The 23,629-nt window shown below is 45.1% G+C and overlaps 1 protein-coding gene across 1 annotated transcript in view; it reads left to right on the top strand.

Moving 5' to 3' along the window:
- The window catches only part of cacna2d2a (calcium channel, voltage-dependent, alpha 2/delta subunit 2a), a 143,351-nt gene that overhangs the window by 66,197 nt on the left and 53,525 nt on the right, over nucleotides 1-23,629 (top strand). Inside the window, exons 4-5 of the mRNA XM_061069533.1 lie at nucleotides 3,783-3,842; nucleotides 21,389-21,433. Coding sequence (XP_060925516.1) covers nucleotides 3,783-3,842; nucleotides 21,389-21,433 — 105 coding nt within the window. The remainder of the gene's footprint in view (nucleotides 1-3,782; nucleotides 3,843-21,388; nucleotides 21,434-23,629) is intronic.

Raw genomic sequence — 23,629 nt, 5'->3', positions numbered from 1 at the left:
CGCACTGAGCCCCTCTCTCACGCTCGCTGACATTTTCATGTAACATAAATTTGCAAGCAGCCGCGTCACCCGTGCACTCAGATTTTAATGCTCCTCCGTGATGATCGTGCCCACAGACGCACGGATGCATCATCTCCATCACGCTGCCTTTACATAAACACGTTACTGCTGATGGGTCTGTCTGATACTGCATGTGCCACTGGATGTATATGATGTAGTCTGGATGTTTTATTCAACAATGTGCAAAGGACCCTCGAAAGCCCTTCTATATTTAGACCTGCTTAACGTTGTGATTGTCACTGTTCGCTGCGGCCAACGATAGTCAAATTGACCAAAGGTCCTCGCCGCTTGTGTCAGCCGCCGCGAGAAGGTTAAGTGACCACAGCAGAGTCATTTCACAGCGTTTCGGTCCCCAAGGTGGCTTAAGTGTTGCCAGAAACTGAGCTGAGGGGGTCATTTGGGCCGTGGTGAGTACCTCCATCCGAGGCTGCAATCACATGTACAGACCGGGTCGTGTTTTCTCGAGTGCCCTCTCACTCAAACACGCACGCTGTTTGGCCGTGTTTGGAGTGTCCCTCCAGATCGCACAGACGACGACGGAGCGGCGCGTCAAGTGCCCTTTAAGTTAATGCACAGGGAGGAGGGGGGAGGGGGGGCCCTAATGGGCTGCAGCGACCATGCAGGCGGCCCCCCCGGTTGCCGAGTCGCCGCTCGCCGCAGCATGACGCGGTCCGTCCCTGGAGAGCCGTCGTTCCCCGAGAAATAACACGACTCTGAGTGATCAGACCGCTCCCCCTCTGCAACACAGCAAACTCAACAGTTATGAATATTAAAGATCCTAATCGCCTCATGCTGAGCTTTTTCTTTTCTTTCCTTTTCTCTTTTTCTTCTCTCCGCTCGCTGCTGTCCTCTTGCTGTGTGAGGGATCACAGCTTCTCACCAGCAGGGTTCCGTGACAGCTGAGACATCACTACGCCGCAGCCGCCTGCTCTTCGGCTGTTTGTACAATCACACTGTCAACCAGCACGGTTGTGTGCAGAGTTTACATACACCACAGACTCCATTGTTTGTTGTGTACGGCTGCGGACCCCGGTGGAGCCACTTGCTCGCGCCACTATCCATTACCGAGCTGTGTTTATGGTTCTTCACCTTGCCTGAAGGCTCGGTGACAAATGGCCCGAGCACGTGATGCATTTTGTGTCAAGGTTACAATGGCAAATAACGTCGGAGGGTCCGTGCTCGTGACGTGACTCCTCCAGTGTCTTCGTGGCCCTATATGCTGCCGTGTTATTTGCTGTGTTGTGTGGGCCTGTGCTGAGCTTATCTGTGCTGTACTCGGCTGATCTCACTACGCTCATCCAGGGCTCTAAGCTGCTTGGGCTCCAGCCACTAGCATAGATGATATATCCCTGCCCCCCTCCCTCCCACATCCCTCACTGTGGTTCATTGGCTGTTTGTGTTGCCCATCCATCTGGGCCAACACAGAGGAGAGGAAAGACACATGAAGACACATGGCTGTTTTGGAGCACGGGGACACCATTAAGCTGCTCGGGAAGAGATAGGGTCCCGGAGAGATGGAGGCCTACTGGGAGCGGAGGGAGGAGGAGGAAGATGGGGGGGAGAGGCGGCAGGAGAAACGGAGAATGGAGAGAGGGGGGGAGAGAGGGAGGAAAAAAAGGTGTGTGGGCCACTCAGAGGGAGAGAAATGGATTTTCTAAAAGGGACAAAGTAGAGATTCCTACTGACAGATTAAATGCTGACAAAAAGACTGTGCCATGGGGATGAAAGGGGAGCGAGATCATGGATCAGGACGGAGAGATGAGAGAAGAAACCACGGAGAACTGTCTAGAGAGAGAAAAATCATGTATGTGAAACATGATATGGTTTTAATATTCAGCGAGATTATTGCTCGGCGTTTATCCGTAATTGAAAAAATGGAGGGTTGTTAGCTTCACCGACAGATTACCAGTGAGGCGCTGGCCTTTGGCAAGGCTGACCCTCTTAGGATGAAAAGCCACACAATTACTGACTTTTCTCATGGACTCTCCGCTAATAATTTCAATGGACTAATTAGATCCACATTTCACTGTTTCAGCCGCCCATTGTCTCATTACATAAGGAAATGAATGAAATCTTATTATTGTTATATAAGGCTTGTTCAGGTGATTAAAAGCACAACGCAACAGACACAGAGGAGCAAATGTGATCCACATTTTGTGACACAAATTAGGTTTGTGTTAATGCATTATGTACACACTCTGAATCACTGTGCCGCATGTCCCTGTACGACACACATGTAAGGACCAGGACTAATATGATGTGCCCGGTGTGTGTGTGTGTGTGTGTGTGTGTGTGTGTGTGTGTGTGTGTTGTGAGGACGTGGAGCAGTGTCGGGAGTGGTAGATGTCTGCAGAGACTAGGTGGGCGGAGCTCCGAGTAGAAATAGGACAAGTTCCACTGTGAGGAGAGTTTCTGTCTGTAGTGTGTTTTTAGGAGATAAAAAACCTCCCGTGGTTGTCGGAGCAGGGGGTCTTCAGTGCCGCCTCTACTGTAGCAGGGGTCTAAATAGGGTAAGTCATTTTAGAGCCCTGGGACTGTACGGCTGATCACACTATTCTGGGACAGGAACACCAGCGCCCCCTAGAGGCCTGGGGAAACCTAGATACAGGGGCACAGGAGGGAGAGGAGAAGGGGATGCACTCTGGGGAAGGAGAGAAAGACTCGAAGGCTTCACCATATTTGCCACTTGGATGATTTGCTATTTGAGAAGTGATAAGCTACATCATGGTAAACGATGATGGACAATTAAAACACATTTTCTATGACATCAGTGGGTCGTGGTGGCTGATGGTTCTAACTGTTTTATTTGCATGAAGCTGTGACTGTGACCTGAAGACCCCAGTTTGACAAAACCACACATTTTAAACAAAAGCAACTTTACCTCCCTTCTTTAACAAAAGACTTTTTAAGAAATCGCACACAGCTTAGAGACTATCGTGTGAATGGAAAGATCAGTCAGTGTGGATTTAGTTTCATAGTGTGAATCTTACGCTTGTTTACACTTGGTCTCATTCCTCTGACAGCTCAGCTCTCTGTCACTCACATTTTACACATCTCACCTCGGCGATGAGGCAGCGACACTCAGCACATGGCCTTTAAATCTCCTTCATTTCATCCTGTATTTATGACAATAAAAATCATCTGATGTGGGATGTTTATCAACTACAAAATCTATTTCAGGAATTACCTGAATTTTGAAACGTTTCACAGCTTCTAACAGAATTCGAAAACTTGTGTTTAGATTCACCATTAGGCTGAGTACAAATATTTTTAGGAAAATGGTGTTTGTTGTGTCTGGTGCTCCCTCATAATACCTCTGCTCTGCTTGTGTTAATACAAAAGTTTGCCATGAAACTTGGATGAATAAGTAACTGATCAGGATGAAATAATAAATCAGGCATATTTAGGGAACTGACTTCTATGAGTGTGTGAAATTTGGTGCAGTTTGATTAAATCTAAGGTGAGTATTGGGCCTTGGCGGTGGCATGTGCTCTACTAAGTGCCATTCTAACTGAACTGGCTTTTACAGAGAAAAAAGGCCCCGTCCCCATTTGTTTTGTTTGCCGTCTATCTCTCTGTCCATCCCTCTGTCTGTCTGTCTGTCTGTCCATCCCTCTGTCTGTCTGTCTGTCCATCCGTCTGTCTGTCTGTTTGTCCGCGACACAAATCAATGTCCTACTGACTCCTGACACTCACTCTGCTGCTTTTGTGTTTCCTCACAGAAACTGGCCAGGGAGGCAGAGCAGCTGCAGAAGGAACACGTATGGCAAGATGGTGTGACGGTAAAGTAGGACACCCGCTCCTTTCCTCTCTTCCCCGAGACTTCTTCTGTCTTTTCCTTTCCTTTTCAGGCAAACTGGTTAATCCTCCCATCATCTACTCATTCCAATTGTATTCCAATTCCCCCTTAGTTTAGTGATTTTACCCTTTCAATGACAATGTGATCAGCATCACAGAGACAATGTGGAAGGAGAATAATATTCACGAACGCAGTGTACACACACTAGAACTGCTTACTTTATTTCATGGGCCTCGGTATTATATGAGCAGCTTTCCCTCCGTTTGGTTTCCCAGGACACAGCGTGTTGGACATTGTATTTACTTGCATTTGACCTTTAAAACGCCAGCGATCTGCTCTTCAAATCTAAAAAGAGGAGAAATGGTATTACTCTGGTTTATGTGTTTTTGTCTGTTTGTGTTTGTGAGCCACCGTGCTCCACTGACTCTCAAATTTGCAAACACTCAAACGCTCAACAAACACGCATGCATACTGATGCACACACACACACACACACACACACACACACACAAACACACACACACACACACACAAACACACACTCATATAGCCTCACCCGACAGATACACATGCACATTTCCTACTGTCATATCCTCTGTCTCCAGGGAGATGAGCTCGCTGTCATGGTACACTTCCCACAAATGGATTTTTAACCCCGTGCCTCCTGGGGGATATTTGAGAAAAAGCTTTAACTGATTTAAAACGAATAATTATGAGCCCTACTTCCCCGCAAAGTCCATTTTTATTCATGGTTGCTTACACTCTGAAGCTGTAGTCTTGGGGTGGCTGGGCTGCTCCCCTCCCTGCCTGCTGGTCCTGGGCGGGGGGAGGGAGCTGCAGTGCGAGGTGGGTTGGCGCTTGCCTCTTCCTGCCCGGGTCTGATGCTCCTCCATCGGATGCGTAGCCATGCAGGACCTGGAGCGTGGGTCACAGTGACCACACCTGTTCCTGGCTGCATCCAATACGGCATCAATACCTCCTCGAGTGGTAAAGCCGGCACTCTCTTTAATCCACCCATCTCCACACCTATCTCTCCCTCCGTTTCAGCTCCTTCTCCTTCACGCCACCCGTGACTACACCTCCACCGCCCTCACCCCCCCCCACCCTCCATCACATTCACATATCATGTTCCCTTTATCTGTATGTGCCTTTAATCAGGCATGAAAACAGTTGGAACTTATCATACTATTGCAAACGCTGCAAATGTCGCCCTTCAATTAATAATGCATTGGAGCTGATTTCATTTGCCTTTATTATTAGGCCAGGTAATGAATCTCAGCAGGGGGGGGGGGGGGCTGGGAAACCATTAGAAACACAGGAGGGGAGGGGGAGAGGTGGTAGCGACGCCACATTCTGACAAGAAGATGTTCCCTGTTTGAGGATTTTGTGCTTTCCTCATTTCTCTTTGGGTGAACACTGACTGACACTCTAATTAGATTAAGGCTGCATGCTCTTTGGGCAAATTAGGAGAAATGAGTTGCATCTTAAAGAGAAGTCTGTCAAATTAATAGAGAAGGTGTTTATGCATGAGAGACAGTGTGTTTTGATAGAATTTGTGTGTGAGTGTGTGTGTGTGTGTGCGAGAGTGCTCTGGCGGGAAAAGCATAATGTGGTCGTTGGTGTTTGCCGGCGATTGGGTATTTATTTGTATGTGTTTATTAACGGCGGGTTCAGTACCTGGCCCAACCCATCTGCTTGCCTCGCCAAACTGGTGACATCATCGAGACTGAATGACACGCCTGCTCCTCATAGCGGCTGCCATCACAGCTGTTCCTGTAGCAATGGGAAGACCTCACTCGTTTTCTGTCTCTCTCTGCCTCACACACACACACACACACACTCGAAACCTGTTTCCCGGTCGAACCGCAGTGCCAGTTTTCGGACCATCCCGACTGCCGGACATTATGGATGTCAAAATGTTGATTGTAACAACTGTTGTGAGGGTCGTTGGGGGTTTTAAATCCATTGCAATGAAATGGTGTGTGAAATAGACATTAAAGTGTTGGATTGCCGCTGATTTCTCAAGGTCAGGTGCCCGTCCCTGTGTGACACTCAAGCGTCGTGTTGGCAAGAGACTCCTCCCAAGGCAACGCAGTCATTTTAGCGGCGCTTTGCAATTCTCTCAGGTCCGAGGAAGAAGCAGCAACTTCACAGCCAAATATCAGAAGTCTTTTTGTTTTGTAAAGTGAAAATTGGCAGATAGAGAGCAGTGCGCTAATAAACCTCTCTAGATAGCAACAGCATTAAACTTAATTCAATTTTTTCCTGAAACAATTCTGCATCCTACAGTTATGTGTATATATATATATATATATATTTATATTTAATATGCTTCTTATGTCTCTGCATGCAATTTAAATATATAATATCAAATTATTTGATTTAATTGTTGCTTTGCCATATAGAAACTCAAAGCACACCTCGTTTTTTTACCTGGCTATGTACCAGTTAAAAAAAATGTTAATTGTTAAATATTGTAAGCTACACTGACTGTTATAAAGTCCAGTCAACAGTCACTGATCTAATGTCAAAGGTAACAGTCGGTGGTATTGAGGCAGTCATGGATTTATTTTACTGATTGATTGATGTTGACTGAAGCTGAAAAGTCTCTGGAATTATTGTATTTATGTCCCTTTTGAATATTGAATGCAGTCATGCAGACTGACCTTTAAACATTTGGTGTCTAGAAAAGAGCAGGCTACAGTAATTAAGTAATATATGTTAACTAATATCTGATCACCTTTCGAAAGGAGAATTACAATTACAAAAAGACGTCAATAAAAGTCAATTAAAAACTCATTTAACCAAGGTCCCAAATCTTCCACCGATAATCAACTTCTAATTTCCGGCACAGTTGAGGTGATCTGATTTTTAAAAAAGGCTTACAATCATGTTTCCTTCTATACAGACCAGAACCTGCTGCAGGCGAGGCTATAGAGCTGAAGTCAAAGTTCTGTTAGTGAAGTTCTCAGACCGAAGCAGCTGCCATTTGTTTTTGTGGATGTCACCCTTATTACATTGCATTAAAGCTGTTACAAATAGATATATATAGAGAGAGGCTTGCTGTGTGTCCCTGGTTTGTTAGACAATATTTTGTGGTCGAGTTTTGAGGGGAAAACTAAACCAAATAAGATTCATGCACCACACATGCCACTTGTGATATTTCCAGCTGGAACCAGCTTATTGTGCGTGGGAAGCTTTAACGTGATTCATTACAACTTGATGACGAATAAGCAGTTTGGGTTGCTAAAATGTAATTTGTTATCCATGATAAATATTTTAAGGAATTATTGTAGATATCTTATTTTATATATCTATATAAATCCAGTTAATGGTAAGGTGACACCTGTAATGTCATCTCAGATACATGATATTAACAACTAATTTAAAGGCATGTTTGAAGATATCTATAAATATAATTACAAGTTTTCAAAAAAATCCACGAGTCCTTTAATAAAATCTCATGGATCAGAGCGGGTTGCCATTTTGCAGGACCTTTAAAGAATAAGTAAAAGGTGCTTCTTCTATGTCTCTGCATGCAATGTGAATGTTTGATAAATGGTGAGCTTGACCTAGTTTAGCTCAGGTCATGCATGTGTGTGGGTTTAGTGAGTGTGACTAATGCTGAGGGTTTACTAGTTTGTAATACTGTAGTGAGCCTACGGTTAACAAATATTTTCACAAGGACGGTACAAACTAAATCCTGACAATTACATAACGGCTACTGCTTCCACATATTATTCATAGAAACAGGTATATTCTGTGTAGCATTATCTGAAACCGCTACTTTCAACTCAATGTTCTGGTTTTCCATCCTCCAATGTTTCTGTTTTTGTTCCTCACTCTGTTCAGCTCAGTGAAAACCTCTCAAAACTAGCTTGTGAACATAGGGAGACATTCAACAGCTCCAGAGCCAGTTGTTTGCCTCAGGAGTTTGTGAAAACAGAGGTAAGAGCAGAGCATGTGTTAGACGTCATTTTGCAGGTGGCCTGTAACAAAACTAGCAATAAATACTAATGGTGCCTTGTGTTTGTTGGATGTGGAATCTGGCAACTGTTCAACTGCTGGATAGTTCCCTATACTTAGTAAAACTAAAATCATTGCAAGTTTAAAGATTTATTTTCACATCTTTAGCACATATTGATCCAATAATTAAGCTATGAATGGATTACCACAGCATCTGTATGGTGGACCTAAAGTGCCACAATTAAAAACCAATGAATAAATGACTTGATAATATCTATATAAACAAATAGACGAAAACATAAATGTAGAAATTATATGGATAGCATTTTCCATCACCAAACTGCAATCATGTATTTACGTTTCTATTTTTAATTTTGTCAGTTTTTCAGTTTTCCATATTTTCAATCTGCTCAGAGTGATGTAAAAAATATCATCAACACGTTTTGTTCGTCTCATTTGTTTCCCCGGCCCAAACCAAATTGTGCTAACTTTACAAAACAGTCAATAATATCAATGATAATTTACTAATGAAATATAATCAGCGACGTTTTTTAATATCAATCAGTTGTTTAACCACTCACCTCTCATCACACAGGGACAGATGCTAATAACCAGTGACAGCTGACACAACCTGCAACACGTTGGAACAGAGATTGGACGTAAAAAAAAACAGAACAGAGATTGTGTAGATCGAAGGAAGACGTGTACTTTCCATCAGATTGTGATGTGGCAGCTGCTGTACGTTTGAAATGCATTAGTGCTAATAGCTGTGCCATTAGGGGGAGAGAGAGGCACTCTGATGGGTTGCCATGATGAAACCAGGGAGAAGGGAGGGCTGACAAAGCAGAGGCACAGAGAGGGAGAAGAGGTGTGAGTGAGAAAGCAAGTGAGTGAGAGAAGAAGGTATAAGAGATGGAGGAGGGGGGGGGGAAAGGACGGGAAACAGAGATGGAGCCATCTTCCAGGCCATTTACTGCAATCATCACTCTCTAATCAATCAAGCCTTTCATCATAGGACAACACAATTTCTCCTTTTCTTTCTCTTCTCCTCACTCTGCCTCTTTCTCTCCTCGGCTCCTCTCAGCCACCCACTCTCATAACACAATGCTAGTCATGTGCCCTCCTGCTCTCCGCACATGTATGTTCATCTGTGTCTTTCTAATACCTACACAAAATATTCATACAGTGTGCGACATCCAGTAATTGCATTTACCTTTCATGCAGGATCTTCTCTGAAATGCTTTGAGTTAGATTCTGTACATTTTACCATAGAAGCTCAATTATGAACGTTAAGTTGACATTTTAGATACATTCACAGCCTTTAAATCACTATCGGTCCCTCGCTAAAGGCAAAACATAACAAAAGATGTAGTCTGATGACACCGTGAAGCAGTGTGGGATCATGGGAGTTGTTGTCTTTGAGGAAAATCTACCTGACGCACCAATCATGTTCCCCGATGAGGAGCAAACAGCATTGAAAAAACGTGATCTGTTGCAAGTCACCAATACAAAAGAGCACTGGCTAACTATCCTGAAGTTATAGCAGAAATGGGCAAAGTCACAGGTAAAGCAGACCTGACGCAATTAAAACAATTTAATCTGGGATTTCTCTTGGTTTGAACAGTGTGGGAAACATTTTGGACAGTTCCAAGATCACAGGTCAACGGAATAAATCACATTGGCCTGGGTACTTTTTGACATTTTAATGAAGAATTGTTATTTATATCTTCAAGTGGCAAGGGTCCGTTCACTTGACTAAGTTCGGCTCCTTTCATAAGGCCTCTATTGAGATAATTGGCCCTTCAGAGGAAATGAGTGAAAATCATTGTTGCAATGCTCAGACCAGCCTTCAGCCCCATTAGCCACAGAACACATTAGTTTTATGAGGGCTGACATGCACAGATTCAAATTCAGATCAAAAAAGACATAAAGGGAGGCCTCACTTTCTCTTAACATGTTCATATCTGTTATTTCTCATATTTCTTTGCCTTTAAGAAATGTTGCCAAACCCTAGATTTCCATCCAACCAGGAAGCATTGCACCATTAGTGCAACACATCCATTATAGTCTGTGTTTGCAGATATTCCTGGAATTCAGAACATTTTTTATTGCTTTTTTCTAACAATATTTATGCTGAACCTGTAGGAGAATATTCCTCAGGCAATAATTGCCAAACCAGGATGGGTACTGGTTTTCTATTTAATCCACTGACCATGGTGATGATTTCTTCCTCTGCTGACTTTTCTGAGATGAACCATTTATTTTTTTTTAAAAGAAAGATTTTCTTCTCGTGTCAGCACAACAACCATTAAAACTCAAAAGAGCTTCCATACCCGGGGTGTGGGAGAGTGGGAGGGGAGGGGGCTTAGCTATGTGACTTCTTTACAAATGCACGGGGCCTTTTTTATTCCCCAACACTGATAAGCACAGCCACACATTGTCTAATCACAAATAAACTGCATCTATTTTCATTGTGAGCAGTTTTTTTTCTTTTTACTACCTTATGGCTGCGCTGAGACAGAGCGCTCGCAGCCTGCCGAGCACGTAATGGAACTCATAAACAGTGTTATCACTGAATCCTGAGCCATGGAACGGACTTCCATCTGCTCGCCACTGGAAGGGATAGAAATGAGGAGGAGGAGGGGGTGCGTGTGTGTGGAGAGAAATTCCTACACAGTGCACAATATAGCCGAGTTCCCCTCCCCATCAAATGTATCTGATGAGGTTGGGCCGAGCAGATGCTAAAACACACACACACACACACACAAACACACACATGCACACACCACAAGAGGAAGGTGACTTGTGGTGGGTACGTTTGTGTGGATGAAGCCGTGTTAGCCAATTGATCGGATTGTGTTGTGGTCATTGCAAACTCCACTTTAAATTCCCATTGGACCGCGGCTCCTCTGTCCTCATCTGCGTCCATGTGCCAGTCGTCTCCCCCCCCCCCTGCACGGTGCCATCCCTCACATCAGTGCTGCGCCGCTCACCGCTTTGATCCGGCTCCTTGTTGCTGTGGTGACCAACAGTTTGGTAATTTCAGCTCCTTGATTGCAGCCCGCTGTAATTTGTATAAGTGCTTCTCTCTCCGAGGTAGAAACGTCCTGATCTTTCTTTTTTCCCCTTCCATTTCCTTTGACACGCTCTACCTATCCTATTTTTGTTTTTTCACCACATGTCATTTCATAATGTTTCTCTGCTGCTTCAAGAGAGGCCTCTCAAAAACCCATGACTTAGAACAGAGGAAGCAGCGAAGAACAGGAGCCGGTATCGAGACACACGGCGACAGAGAGGCAGAAAAGTTCAGGTGTGTCGGTGAGGCTTCAGTCGGCAAGAGTTTGGCCGACTGTAATGCAGCATGCTTACCGGGGGGGAGTGGGGGGGCCTGAGAGGGAGGCCCCCCCATGTCTAAATCCCACTGATCGATTCTCCTGCCTCACAGGAGATGGGAATCAATAGTGAGAGAAATCCAGCGAGCCACACTGCAGAGCTGGATTTTCCCATTTCAACACGTGGCTAACACCCATGAAATGTTATTTTAAAGGCTGAAGCTGATGCCTCTTTGCCCTCTGGTCCGAGCAGGATCAAGGAAAGCAAAGCAAAAACATTTTCACGATATTTGTAATTTTGAAATATGGAGTTAAGTATAAAAAATGTTCACTATTTAAAGAAAAAGATGTATAGCATAAGTCAGGTCATTTTTAAGACATCTGCAGTCCTCACAGATTTATTTATTTAATTTGTCTGGATTGAATTGTCTGCCAGAGAACCACACATTCCCTGTCAGAGGGTTTTCTCCGGGGATGATGCACAAGGTGTGGCTCTGCAGCCTTTAAGCACAGACGCCTGTTTGGGTTTTTGTGTTTTATAGCTCGCTGTATTCTGTCCCTGTCGTCCTTGGCCGCTGCCTGCAGATAACTCAAAGTAGGGCCCCCTTAGTCATTTGAATTTGCAAATCATCGTGAGGGACGGCAAGGCATCTGATGGAAATGATTACTGGCTCGGAAATAACAGGTTTCTTTTGTCCGGGGTTGATTGTTGATTGGCCACTCTCAGTCGGGCCCTGGCTGAGGGGACGGCGACTTCAGGACTCTGAGGACTCACGATAGGAAAATGGCTGAAAAAGATGAGCGAAATGAAAAGCTCTCCCAAGGAAAACTGGAGTGTAGTAACAAGCTGCAGCGTGATTGGACAGGGAGGTTCACACTGATACGGTTTTCCCAGCTATGAATGCTGTAAAAAATGCTATTTGCTTTATCGAATCCCCCTGGAATCCAATGATGGCATTAATATCGCCATGACCTGTTTATCTTATTTGTCTTGATTTGGTGTTGCGGCGCCTCTTCCCTGCTTCCTCTCTGATGATCAGATTGAGTGCTTGTTGGGGAGATGTTGGCATGCGTGTGTCATGTCGGATAGGCTTTTTATCTGGCACTGAGTCCATGCATTGTGGTGATGCTATCAGTGTTAAAACCTGCTCCTCAACGGGGCCCTGTCAGCCAACAATGGAGAGCGGCATTACCCCGAGTGCAGGAGGACAAAGCCTCCTCTCCTTATCGCAGGCCGGGAATATTCACAGCCTGATTTAACTGCTTTTTACCAAGGGGAAGTGTCAGGCTCTGAGAGAAAGAGACGGCACAGAAGAGGAAAAATGGGATTCTGTGACCTGCAGGATGTTTACAAAAGAAAGATTTAAAGCGCAGAAATTGCAGATTCATGGGGCCAAATTGGGGGCATGAAATTAAACCATGGAGTGTGTAACCTTAATATTTTTCAAATTATGTATTTTTAATTGAGACTTCTCCCCTCCTCAATTGTTCGCCCCGTTTCTCTCCTCCCTCGCTCCGTCTATCTGGTGGTTTTGCCGCCTATCTGAGCGAGAGTCTTTGAAGTGAGTGTGCAGTTCGCAGGAGTTCACGGCGCTCCGTCTGAAGAGGAGCAAGACATTGATGAGATGTGCATGGAGAATGTCATTCACTTTGCTGAATTTGCACTGTGTATTGGAGCTTTAATCTGGGGGCACATTTGTTTATTGGCATACAAATGAACATCTGCATGGAGCTATGCTTGGACGCCATGGTCTCAGCAGCTCCCTAATCGCTTCAAAGCCTGGGGATGCGGAGCATGCCAATGAGCGAGCGAGGGAGAGGGAGGCAGCCCCGTCCCCAGGCCTCCGTCATGCACTTCTTTATCTGAGTTTCACTCTCGCTCAATAGCTCGCTGAGCTCCCTCCCTCGCTCTCGCCTTCTTCCAGGCCAACAGTTTAGTTTCCAGTTTGCTGGTTGACTCTCTATTGACTTGACATTATAAATAGGCCTTTATTTATTGTCACCCTCAGTGGTTGAGACCACAAAAAACCTCAAACATGCAACGTAGGAGGCCTGCTCAAGAAGAACTATAATTAAGCTTCATTTGTTATAAGATATGTTACTGAAAAAAATTGCTTCTGAGGATAGGACACAGGAGACATTGACCATTAAATCTGTAATATATTTATATGTAATATATGTATGCTAAGCTTTCCAAGAAACAACTGCAACAACTTAGATACTATTTCATTGTTTAAAAAAGTTTAATTTGTTTGGTACATAATTCATTTGTTTTAGCTTCATAAATAACCTTGTAATCTTTGTTGGATCTCTATTGCTCCTGTAACAAATGTATGTGCTAAGATAATCAAGTGCTTGCTGTGTCAATATTTGTCTAAACTAAAACTACTGAAGTATAAAACAACAGGACTTGATTGATGTTATAGTTTCATTATATAGAGAGGAGTTTAATTAACTAACAACTAATTTGATTGGAGTAACCCCTCTGCCAATAAATCACAATACAATTTGACAGCACCCTAAAGTTTCCAAAATATGCACTGGTGAGTTCAAACTTTATGACCACTCACAGAAGAAGTGAATACCAGTGAACGCCCTGATTTTCTCTCCTAATGTATAAAGCATCTTTCTTCTAAGTCTTGTCGGTTGTTTTTTTTGCGTAAACTTGTTTACAAACAAACATCTAAACCAACCAACAACAAATGGACAGTAAAAGCTTTGCCCTTATTCTCATATGTTTTTTTGCAGTTCTGTGAATAAGCATTATACCTGCCCCAGTAATTGATTTAACATTCCTTTCATCAGAACCGCACGACCAAAGAACCAGTTTTCATATTTAATTCACCGGCAACCTCTGCAGTTCAAGATCAAAGTGCTTCAACAAGGGTTCTTAGATTTTCCTACATGTCTATGATTAATTTACCGCTGCTTGAAAACCATATTTCACGAGCTCACCTTTTCACCCTTGTACGAATCCGTGGGTCTCATAAACGAAAGGAAGTGAACCGAACAAATTAGTTTCTCATTGTGTTTTTGTAATTTTCATTCTTACGTCACTCCTATTAGCATGAATGCCCTTGTCTTTATGTTTCCTATGCATTTCAGTCTGCAGACTGAAATTGGAAGTCAGTCATTTATTACTTAATGCAACTGTGTGTGTTTTGTGTGTGTGTGTGTGTGTGTGTGTGTGTGTATGTGTGTGTTGGGTATGTGCACTGGAGTCACCGTATGTGCTCGGCCTGGGAGATTGCATTCCTCCGGTAATGGGACAGGTCTCGGCAGCTAATAAGGCCTGGTGTTTATCTAGTTTGAATGTCTTGCGTTCATAGCATCTGGAGCACGCTGTGGAAACAGAGAGATGGAAGGAGAGATAGGCAGAGACAGGAGGAGCGACTGGAGTGTGGGAGATAAGAAAAGGAGTTCAAATGTATATAGCCCTGTAACAGGTTTCCTACTTTAAATAAGCACTTCTCATCTGCAGCCAAATTACATTGTTTAGATTTTCTTTCTTCATCCTGGTTGGAAAGTGAGCTGCGTGTGTGTGCGTGTGTGTGTGTGTGTGTGTTTACCTTATGGGCTGTTGTGCGTGGGTTAATGAAGAGCAGTGAATGAAATCCTTTATTGTGTTTGATATAATGTCAGCTTCCATTAGGGAAACTGGTGCTGGGAATGATTGCTAGACTATCGGGGCCAGGAGAGAGAGAGAGTGTGTGGAAGACAGTGTGTGTGTGTGTGTGTGTGTGTGTGTGTGTGTGTGTGTGAGTGTGTGTGTGTGTGTGTGTGTGTGTGTGTGTGTGTGTGTGTGTGTGTGTGTGTGTGTGTGTGTTTGTTCCTCCATGCCTGTGTGCACACCCTAGGGTACGGCACAGGCACCGAGTGTGTTCTGTAATTATAAAATCATTAGCAGGTGTCCAGAGGAGATATGAATATGACTGTAATCTGTCCCCACCCATGATGGAGCACTTGTCTCACACTCAAATGTCAACCCCGTCGCAGCCGACCCGGTGAGAGAGCTCAGATTCCAATTCCAAACATTTAGTTCCTGCGTCCACAATCAGTCACAGCATGTAGCCCGACATACGACAGTGTTTGGTATTTAGCAGCCGTTTTTCAATCCTCTGTTTTACTGTCATCCATCTTCACGTATCTTCATATGCTTTTGACCTAGCAAAGAAGAGTATAAGAAAGTTAAAATTGTGGCTACCACAGCTAAAGATGACCCCGAAATAACATGCAGCACGTCCCAATGACATGAGTCACGCTGGCAGGAGAACGTCTTCATGGCTCGACGGACTGACAGACAGACGAACAAAAGATCAGCGGGCCGGTATCTGGTCAGACTTAAAGCCAGCAGACATTGTAGCCATGGCATCGAGACAAAGTCACATTGTAATCTAGAGCAGAGGGGCGGTTTCTATGGCAACAGTAGGCATTCTAACCTACGCGCTGTTGCTTTTAGCTGAAATCTGAAATTGGCGAGGGGAGGCTGGCGTTGAGGATAGAGAGATTGGGGGAGATGAAGATAAGACGGGTCGGGGGGGTGGGGGGGGGGCGAGGAGGAGAGAGGAAGCAGATCGAGATAAGGGTGAGAGGAGGAGAGGAGGGAGGGAGGGAGTGGAGGAGATGAGCGCAGGGTGATTGATGTGAGGGAGGGGCTGGAGATCATCACCTGACCTCAGTGTTTGTCTCCTGTTTGGAATTTGTTGGTCCACTCAGCATGATAGATTTAATTTACTGATAGCACTTTGTGTCAGTGGGAATCTCTCAGACTGTGTGTGTTTGTGTGTGTGCGTCTGTTGTGTGAGCGTGGACCCGCAGCTCTCTATGCACACTCTCTCTCTGTATATAGTGTATACTTACCGAATATTGGTATCTGTATCCCCGGGATTATGGATTATACATTGATCAAACACAACGTTTGAACCACCTGCCGGATATCGTGTCGGTCTCCCTTGTGTCACCACAGCCCACCAGGCCGGTGTGGACTGGCAGTGTAGCATGGGGGGGCTTCATCCTGCTGAAAGAGGCCACTGCCACCAGGGAACACGTTAGCATGAACAGGTGTTCTTGGTCTGATTTAACAATGTCATTACATTCGGCCGCAGGATTTCCCAGCAGATAATCTCTTCCCCAGGTAAAAGATAGATACCCTAACAAGTCTTTTAAGGCGTCCTCTTTTGGCTCAGGTCATGGTCAAGGTCAATGAAACGACACACAAGGTCGTCTGTGTCATTGTCGATGTTGTGTATTCACTAGAGTTAATGATTTTAGCATGTGTTTAAATATAATGACAGGCCGATATTTATGATGCTTATCTTCGTGACTCTCAGACATTCCCAGAGAGTCCTCCAGATGTTTATTCAAGTAGGTCTGTCCCTCTTTGGAAAGACCTCTGACCAGCAAATGGATGGGGGTAAAGGGAAGGTCCATGACCATTGCATTTTCATCTTTATGTGCAAAACACCTCCTTATTTGGGCTGATGGCCCTGTTGTGTGATGTCATGTTATCTCTAGGTTTGGGGTCCCACCTCCCACCTATAAAACTTCTTGCCCTGCAGGGAGAAGACAGATTTTCACTATTTGGCCTGGGTGATTTCTCTGAGTTCTAGAGCTCGTCCTGACCTGTACTACTTTTGTGTAATAAACATCATTATACTTGTAAGTACTGGGTCCGCGTTCCTTTCCTTCACCATCAAACTTCGACAACCACATCAACCTCTCGGCCCCCCAGAATATACTTCATCGACAAGCAAGAAAAGGACTTAGATGTGGAATGTTGCATTTTTAGAGACAAATGAGATGACGGTAAAAGACCAGCCAGTGTGCCAAGATTACAGCTGTGAACATGCAGCTGAACTGGATTAGTCGCGAAGACAAAAGCGCTCGGGTTAAACTTGCACTCCTCAGCCGAGTGTGTTGCCCAACAAGCAGCTTCTACAAGATCACATTCTGAGAGATACAGACAAGTGGTGTGTTGAGCAAGTTACCAGCTTAGAATCTGAAACCTCATTTAGAAGAAGGATTTGTGAGTGTAAAAAAAGAAAGAACGGGACAATAAAATAGTTGTGTCAGTTTCCATGCCTTGACCAATCGTCTCCGGGTGGATTATTGATGTGGCACAGGATATTGAAGGGAAAAAAAACGATGTAAAAGTAATTTTCAGTTATTCTCTCTGGCCTTCTATGAAAAAGCATAACACCCAACACATTTTTCTGAGCTCAACATGGTAAAAAGTGGTTCGATTCCGAGCCTGAGGAAAAAAATGGATTTATTTGATATTTACCGGCTCAAACCTTAAAAAATAGCTGCGAGTAGCATCATCATCCTTCTGACATCACATACCTCGTCAAACAGGAGTTCTGGCCATTACAATAGAAAGGTTAGTGGGATCTTTACTTTGACCCTTGCAGGACTGTTAAAATGTTTTAAATGGAACTTAATAGGAAAAGGTTACTTAACGCTGATGTAGATGAAAACTTTACTGGTCACGATCCAATTCTGACGCCCGACTACTTATTGCAGGTGATTTTGGTGTTGATACCATTCTATTATATTCAGCATCAAGAAGAAGAACCACTTGTGGTAGGTTCCAACCTCCAGGATCACCCAGTAAGAAGCTCTGACTTAGTCATCTCGCCATCACAATCCGGCCCTTGTCAAAGATCTTTACACTTCTCCTTCCTCCTGCTTCCTACACCTTCACCCCCTAATTTATCTCACCTATCGATAGGTGCACATGTAATGAGACATTCAATAGAATTCCATTCACCTCTCAGTCGTTTTAAAGTTGTGGTTGATTTGTGTTTGTGTCTATGCACTGGTGTGATGCACGGGGCCTGCAGAGAGACGAGGGGGGGGGTTTCTGGCTCGGTGTTGTATCAGACATGTGTTTAACCCTGACCCTGAGCCCGTGGAGGCCTGTGACCAGCCGCAGCAGATGGCCATGCTGCCCCAGGGGCTGCTCACAGGGTCACGGTGGCCTAGGACTCATCCACATAGAGCCACCTCTTCTGTGTGTGTGTGTACGTGTGTGTGTTTGCTTGTCAGATTGTGTGGTTGGAGGTTGTTGCGTTAATTAGTTAACGTTGGCACACTTGTGCTCATGTAATTATGTTTATCGGTTTAATTTCCATTATATTGCAAAGGCAGCAACTTTAGACCCACAAGTTCAAGTACAAATGGTTTATTAACTGAGTTGAAGCGGTGGTGTTTACAAAGAGATGATTATTTTTACACTGCACTCACATAATTGCTGCGCCCAATCGAATTATAGCAGATCTACATAGGAAATTACCGCCCTGCTATTAGCCATTTAGAATCAGCATTTATACATAGGATAAATAGCATATACTCACTTTAATGTGGCTGCAGTGATAAGTGTTTAATTATGTGTTTGCCAACAAACATGGCCGTCCAGCTGTGCATACACACAGCACCAATAAAAGGAAGAAAGCAACATGAAATGTCTTAGAAAGGGGCTGCTGGGTAAAAAGCCATGTCAATTTCTACAGGAGACATACAGATTATTTTTCTAACACACACTGTTTTGTGATGGTGCTGTGTAACACATTCCTGGGGACGTGTTCGAGACCAAACCTGCTTCTGGCCCGATGTCAGCTGGGATTGGCTCCGGCCTCCTGTGACCCTCAGAAGGATAAGCAGTATATATAATGGATGGATGGATGGATGGATAACACAGTCACACACAGTGCTGCTCATTATGGGAACTGTTGGGTTTCTATATAGATTTTAAGGTCTTGACCCTATTATGTTATGATTTGGCACTTAAAATTGAACAGAATTGAGTACTTTTTATGTTAGTTCATTTGTTTTTCTGCCTTGGAGTTTGTGAGGCACTTTGTAACCTATTTTTTAAATAAGTGCTTTGATTAAAGTTATTATCTATACACACATCTGTCCCACATTTAATATGTATGTTGAATTGGTGTCATTTTTCTTGACTGCTAAGGCTGTTACACATGATTCAGGTAATTTGCATGTACATCCAACCATCCAATGAGCCCTTATGCCCAGTATAGGAACCTTTACATGTGTGCATATTTCAATATCCATACATGCATAAGTCCTTTATTAATCCTGCAATGGGGGAAATCTCCACGTATATATTCAAGCTTTTATTCATGGTATTCTTGGCAATTAGAGAAATTTACAAAATAACAATGAAGTGATGAAGTTTCCGTTGGACCACATACTGAAGTCTCTCCAGCAATGTGTGCAATATTTCTTGTGCATTATTTGTTGGAGCTGCTGGACAGTGTCCCCTGGGTGTGAGGAACTGAGTGTTTACTTACAGGAAACAGTCCTGAATAATGAGTTGTAATGCTGCAGCAGTGAGAGTAAACTCTTTAGAGGGGGGGGGGTGTCTAAGCAGGACCGGGCTCCAGATCAATCCTGCTGGCAGACACAACAACACTGTTGCTTTGCCACAGTCTCTCTCTCTCTCTCTTTCCCTCTCCCTCTCTCTCTCTCGCTATTTTTAGCTCTGGCAGCTCTCCGCCCCCCCCCCCCCCCCCCACTGCACCCACCCACCACCCTCCAACACCACCCATCTCTCCTCCACTCAATTCATCCCTTCATATCGCCCTGACCTCAGCCTCCATCCTAACTCCCTGACTGAGCCCAAATGCACTCCCAGAATGATCCGCCGTGATCCCGCCACTCACCTCCTTTCCTTCCATCCTCTCTCCTGATCCCTCGTGTACAGCCGGGGGAGGGAGGGAGGGAGAGAGGGAGTGCTGGTAAGTTGAGGAGATGTTTCGGTGGGGGGTGCTGAGGAGGCAGATCGTGCTCCTCCTCTGTCTCGTCCACTCTCGTTTCCCAGAGACACGATCTGCGTCCGTGCAGACCGGTGTGCCCCCCCGGTGGTGTCAGTGTGAGTTCTGATCATACTTTGATTCCTCGGTGAGTTGTTGGAGACTGAGATGAGTTGATGAGTAATCGTCTGATCAGCGCTGGAGGCCGGCCGAGAACCTGGGCTCCTGCCGAAGAGGAAGATGAGGGCAGACAGACCGAAGATCCATGTGCATGTATTGTAGGTGTGTGTGTTTGTATGTATGTGTGTGTGTGTGTGTGTGTGTGTGTGTGTGTGTGTGTGAGTGTGTGTGTGTGTGTGTATGTGTGTGTGTGTGTGTGTGTAGGAGTAACAAAAGTGCAATGTGTGTGTGTGTGTGTGTGTGTGTTTCTGTAAGAGTAACACCAGGGCAATGTGTGTGTTTGTGGCTGAGGGAGAAAAATGGCGAATGCAAGAAAGAGAGAAAGTATGGACAGAGGAAGTGAGTGAGTCCGAGTTGTAACGTGTACTGTCCCGGTGCAGAGGACTCTCTCTACCTCCGTCTGTTGTTCTCTCTCATTGGACCGTGACCACAGTTCTTCCAGTGAGGGCGAGTCAGTCACTGCGGTGCCCTTGAGAGAGAGCATCTTCAGCCGGCCTCTCTCATGATAATGAGGCAGGCCCCACGGATGCTGCTTGCTCGCACCATGCAGCCCCCCCCCACCCGCCCGCCCTCACACCTGCTTCTAGGGGAGATAAGGACAGGGGTTTAAAGGAGAGGAGGACGGCAGGCTGGCACCCCGACTATAGGGGTCCTGCTTGGGGGTGAAGGCCGGGAGCTCGGTGCTGAGGGGCTTCAGCTGCCGACTGGAAAGTGTAGTTGGGTAATTAGAGCAAAATAAGGTAACAGAATGGCATGAGTTCACATTCTTTCCCTCTTTCTGCTTGGCTCCTCCTGTGAGAGCTGTTTGCCCAGACTCCGAGCGCAGCCAGCTGAGGCCGATAAGACTCCCACAGAGAGGAATGTTTTGAGTTTATTCTTCTCTCTCCATACACATCTGAGCTCATACCACGCGGCGCCACACAAACCGACATCTCCCCACAACATACGACAATGTTCCCGCGGTGTTTTCTCGACACAAGTGCGAACATGTGGCCCCATACCACATTGCATCTTATTAACAACAGCATCTCCCAGATGTGTTACATCCTTCGATATCTCTGCAAGCTATCTGCTGGCCTCTTCATGACTTGTCATTCCACATCACACTACTCCTCCTGTGTTCTGTGATGCTGATTATATTCTCATGCTGAACAGTGTGATGGAATATAACCGCGACTCTCTCGCTCACCACCGCGAAGAGTCGGGGGGGCTGTTGTCGCACGCTGCTGCTATATCTTCTCTCATCATCTGTCTTTTCACTTTTCTTTTCTGCACAGGAGAATGCCATTTCATACTACGATTCCAAAGCGGATTCAGACTATGTGAGTACAGTACGGACTGCTCCCCCCCCCCCCGCCTGCCTGCCTCAAACCCCTCGAAATCCCACCTCACTTCCCACCCCTGCCACCCTCTGCCAGCAACCCCCCCCACCCTCTCCCCCATGGCCCCTGCGATGTTGATGCCCCCCCTCTCCCGCCCTCCCTCCGGTCACAGACCCCCGGGCTGTCTGTGTGTGTTAGGGAGGTGACTCTGCTTCATGGAGGAGCCAAGCCGACGTGCATGTGACACTGACTTCAGCTGTCCTCCCCCAGTCCCTCTTCCAGAGGATTCTCTCTCCTCACCCCCGGACCCTAACCGTGTCAGCTGCAGACCTCTGTGCCCTTCAAGAACCCCTTACACCAGAGGTCTTCAACAGGGGGTCCGTGACCCCTAGAGGGTCCGAGGAGGTACTGCAGGAGGGTCGCAAAATCTTTGGTTGATTAGACAATTTTTTAAATTTTTTTATAATTTTTAATTTATTTTTGAACCAATTTTTTCCCCCCACAAATTTAAATGTCTTTAAATACACATTAACATGCATCCAACATATTGAGAGGCTGATTTGACCCTCTGCCTGACAACCTCCATCCATCCAAGGTTAGATAAGTTGTGTGCTACCCATCAGGGTCCGACATCGCTCTAATGTGGGAGTATGTGTGGTATCCACAGATGGCTTGAGGACTCACTGTCTACATTTTAATTTAAAATAAAAACATGAATCTGTGAATTATTGTAATAGCTCAGTGTTGTATGCAAGATGTATGTTTATAAATGGCAGTGGCGTGCCCAGCCTGTACCTTGCACATGTTTAAATTAAAAACATGAATATATGAATAGCTCAGTATTGAATGCACAATAACAGGGTAGCTATGTTTATACATGGCACTAGGCCCAGTTTAATATAAAACACAAATTTAAACAATATATATAGTAGGGGGTCCCTGCTCCATCTCCCCACCTGTTTGGGGGTCCTTGGCCTGAAAAACGTTGAAGACCCCTGCCTTACACAACACATAAGCTGCATCAGGCTTGTATATACCAGAACACAATCCCTGCCATGCATGTCAATCATACTGAAGAGTATAAATGACATTCAGAGGGAGAGGCCTGCGGGCTGAGTGATGCAGCTTCCTCCACAGAAGACACGCGAGTCAGCGGTGGCACTTCCTCCCGGCTGGCTGCCACCTCTGGTTTCTCCTCAGGACACGTCCCACTCACAGGCCCCGGCCCGCTGATTGATTAAGTTTCATGGCGGAGTGCGAGCATTCTCCCTCCCGTAGATCACCAAAGCGCCAGAAGATGGGAAGAGAGTGAGATAGAGAGGAGGAGAGAGTGAGAAAGGAAGACGCGCCAGCAATAAATCATGGTGTGATTTTCTCTTTGTGCACACCACTCCCATGATTAATGACACAGCGCTTTAGGGCCTGTCAGCACATCTAATTGGAGAACATCGGTCATCATTAACATGGCACACTGAGGCCGAGGCAGTGACACGCCCCCTGACCCCCCCCACTTTAGCAGCCCCGCCACCACCCAAAGACGGCAGCGAAGGTCACACAGGGGTCATTCCTCATCCCTGAAATCCTAACAGCCGCCCACTAGTTACACCTCTTGCCGAATCTTGATTCCTCCCATGATGACCTTTTTCAATTAAGTCTCCTCCGCCGGGGTGAAAACGCTGTACTATTAGAAAGATATGATGAGAATTCAGTTTCACTAAAGGTAAGTGACTGGTAGACTCTCTTATCCGAGCCCTGTCTCCTCTGTTCATTATCCTGTACTCTAAACCCTGTTAATTTCTCCACTTGTCACTGTGCCTTGGATATGAAAGTGTAATGTGACCATTTAAAAGTCAAAATGTGCCAAAGCATGTCTGATATCCACCCTCGCTTTTAGGTTTCCACGAATGCATGCATTATCATTTCCCATTATTACACACAGAGACTTAGCTTTGAGTTTTAATTCCTTGCCTCTCCACTGTTTAACAAATTTTTACTTAAGTAGAACTATATAGTCACTTTCAAGTTTTATTTACCCCAGATAAAAATGGATGTATGAAATCAGCCCCCATAAAAGGTTTCAACAGAGAAAGCATTCTGCGATTTATGCAAAGCAAATTACATCATCCCACTGTCACTGCAATACTTTTAATACTCAGGCAGAAAAATGAAGTTAATCATATCCTTAGGCACTAATTT

This window comes from Limanda limanda, chromosome 4 (assembly GCF_963576545.1).
Source record: "Limanda limanda chromosome 4, fLimLim1.1, whole genome shotgun sequence".
NCBI classification, from domain to species: domain Eukaryota; kingdom Metazoa; phylum Chordata; class Actinopteri; order Pleuronectiformes; family Pleuronectidae; genus Limanda; species Limanda limanda.
Note: the sequence above shows the minus strand (reverse complement) of the source record. Positions and strands in the feature narration are given on the sequence as shown.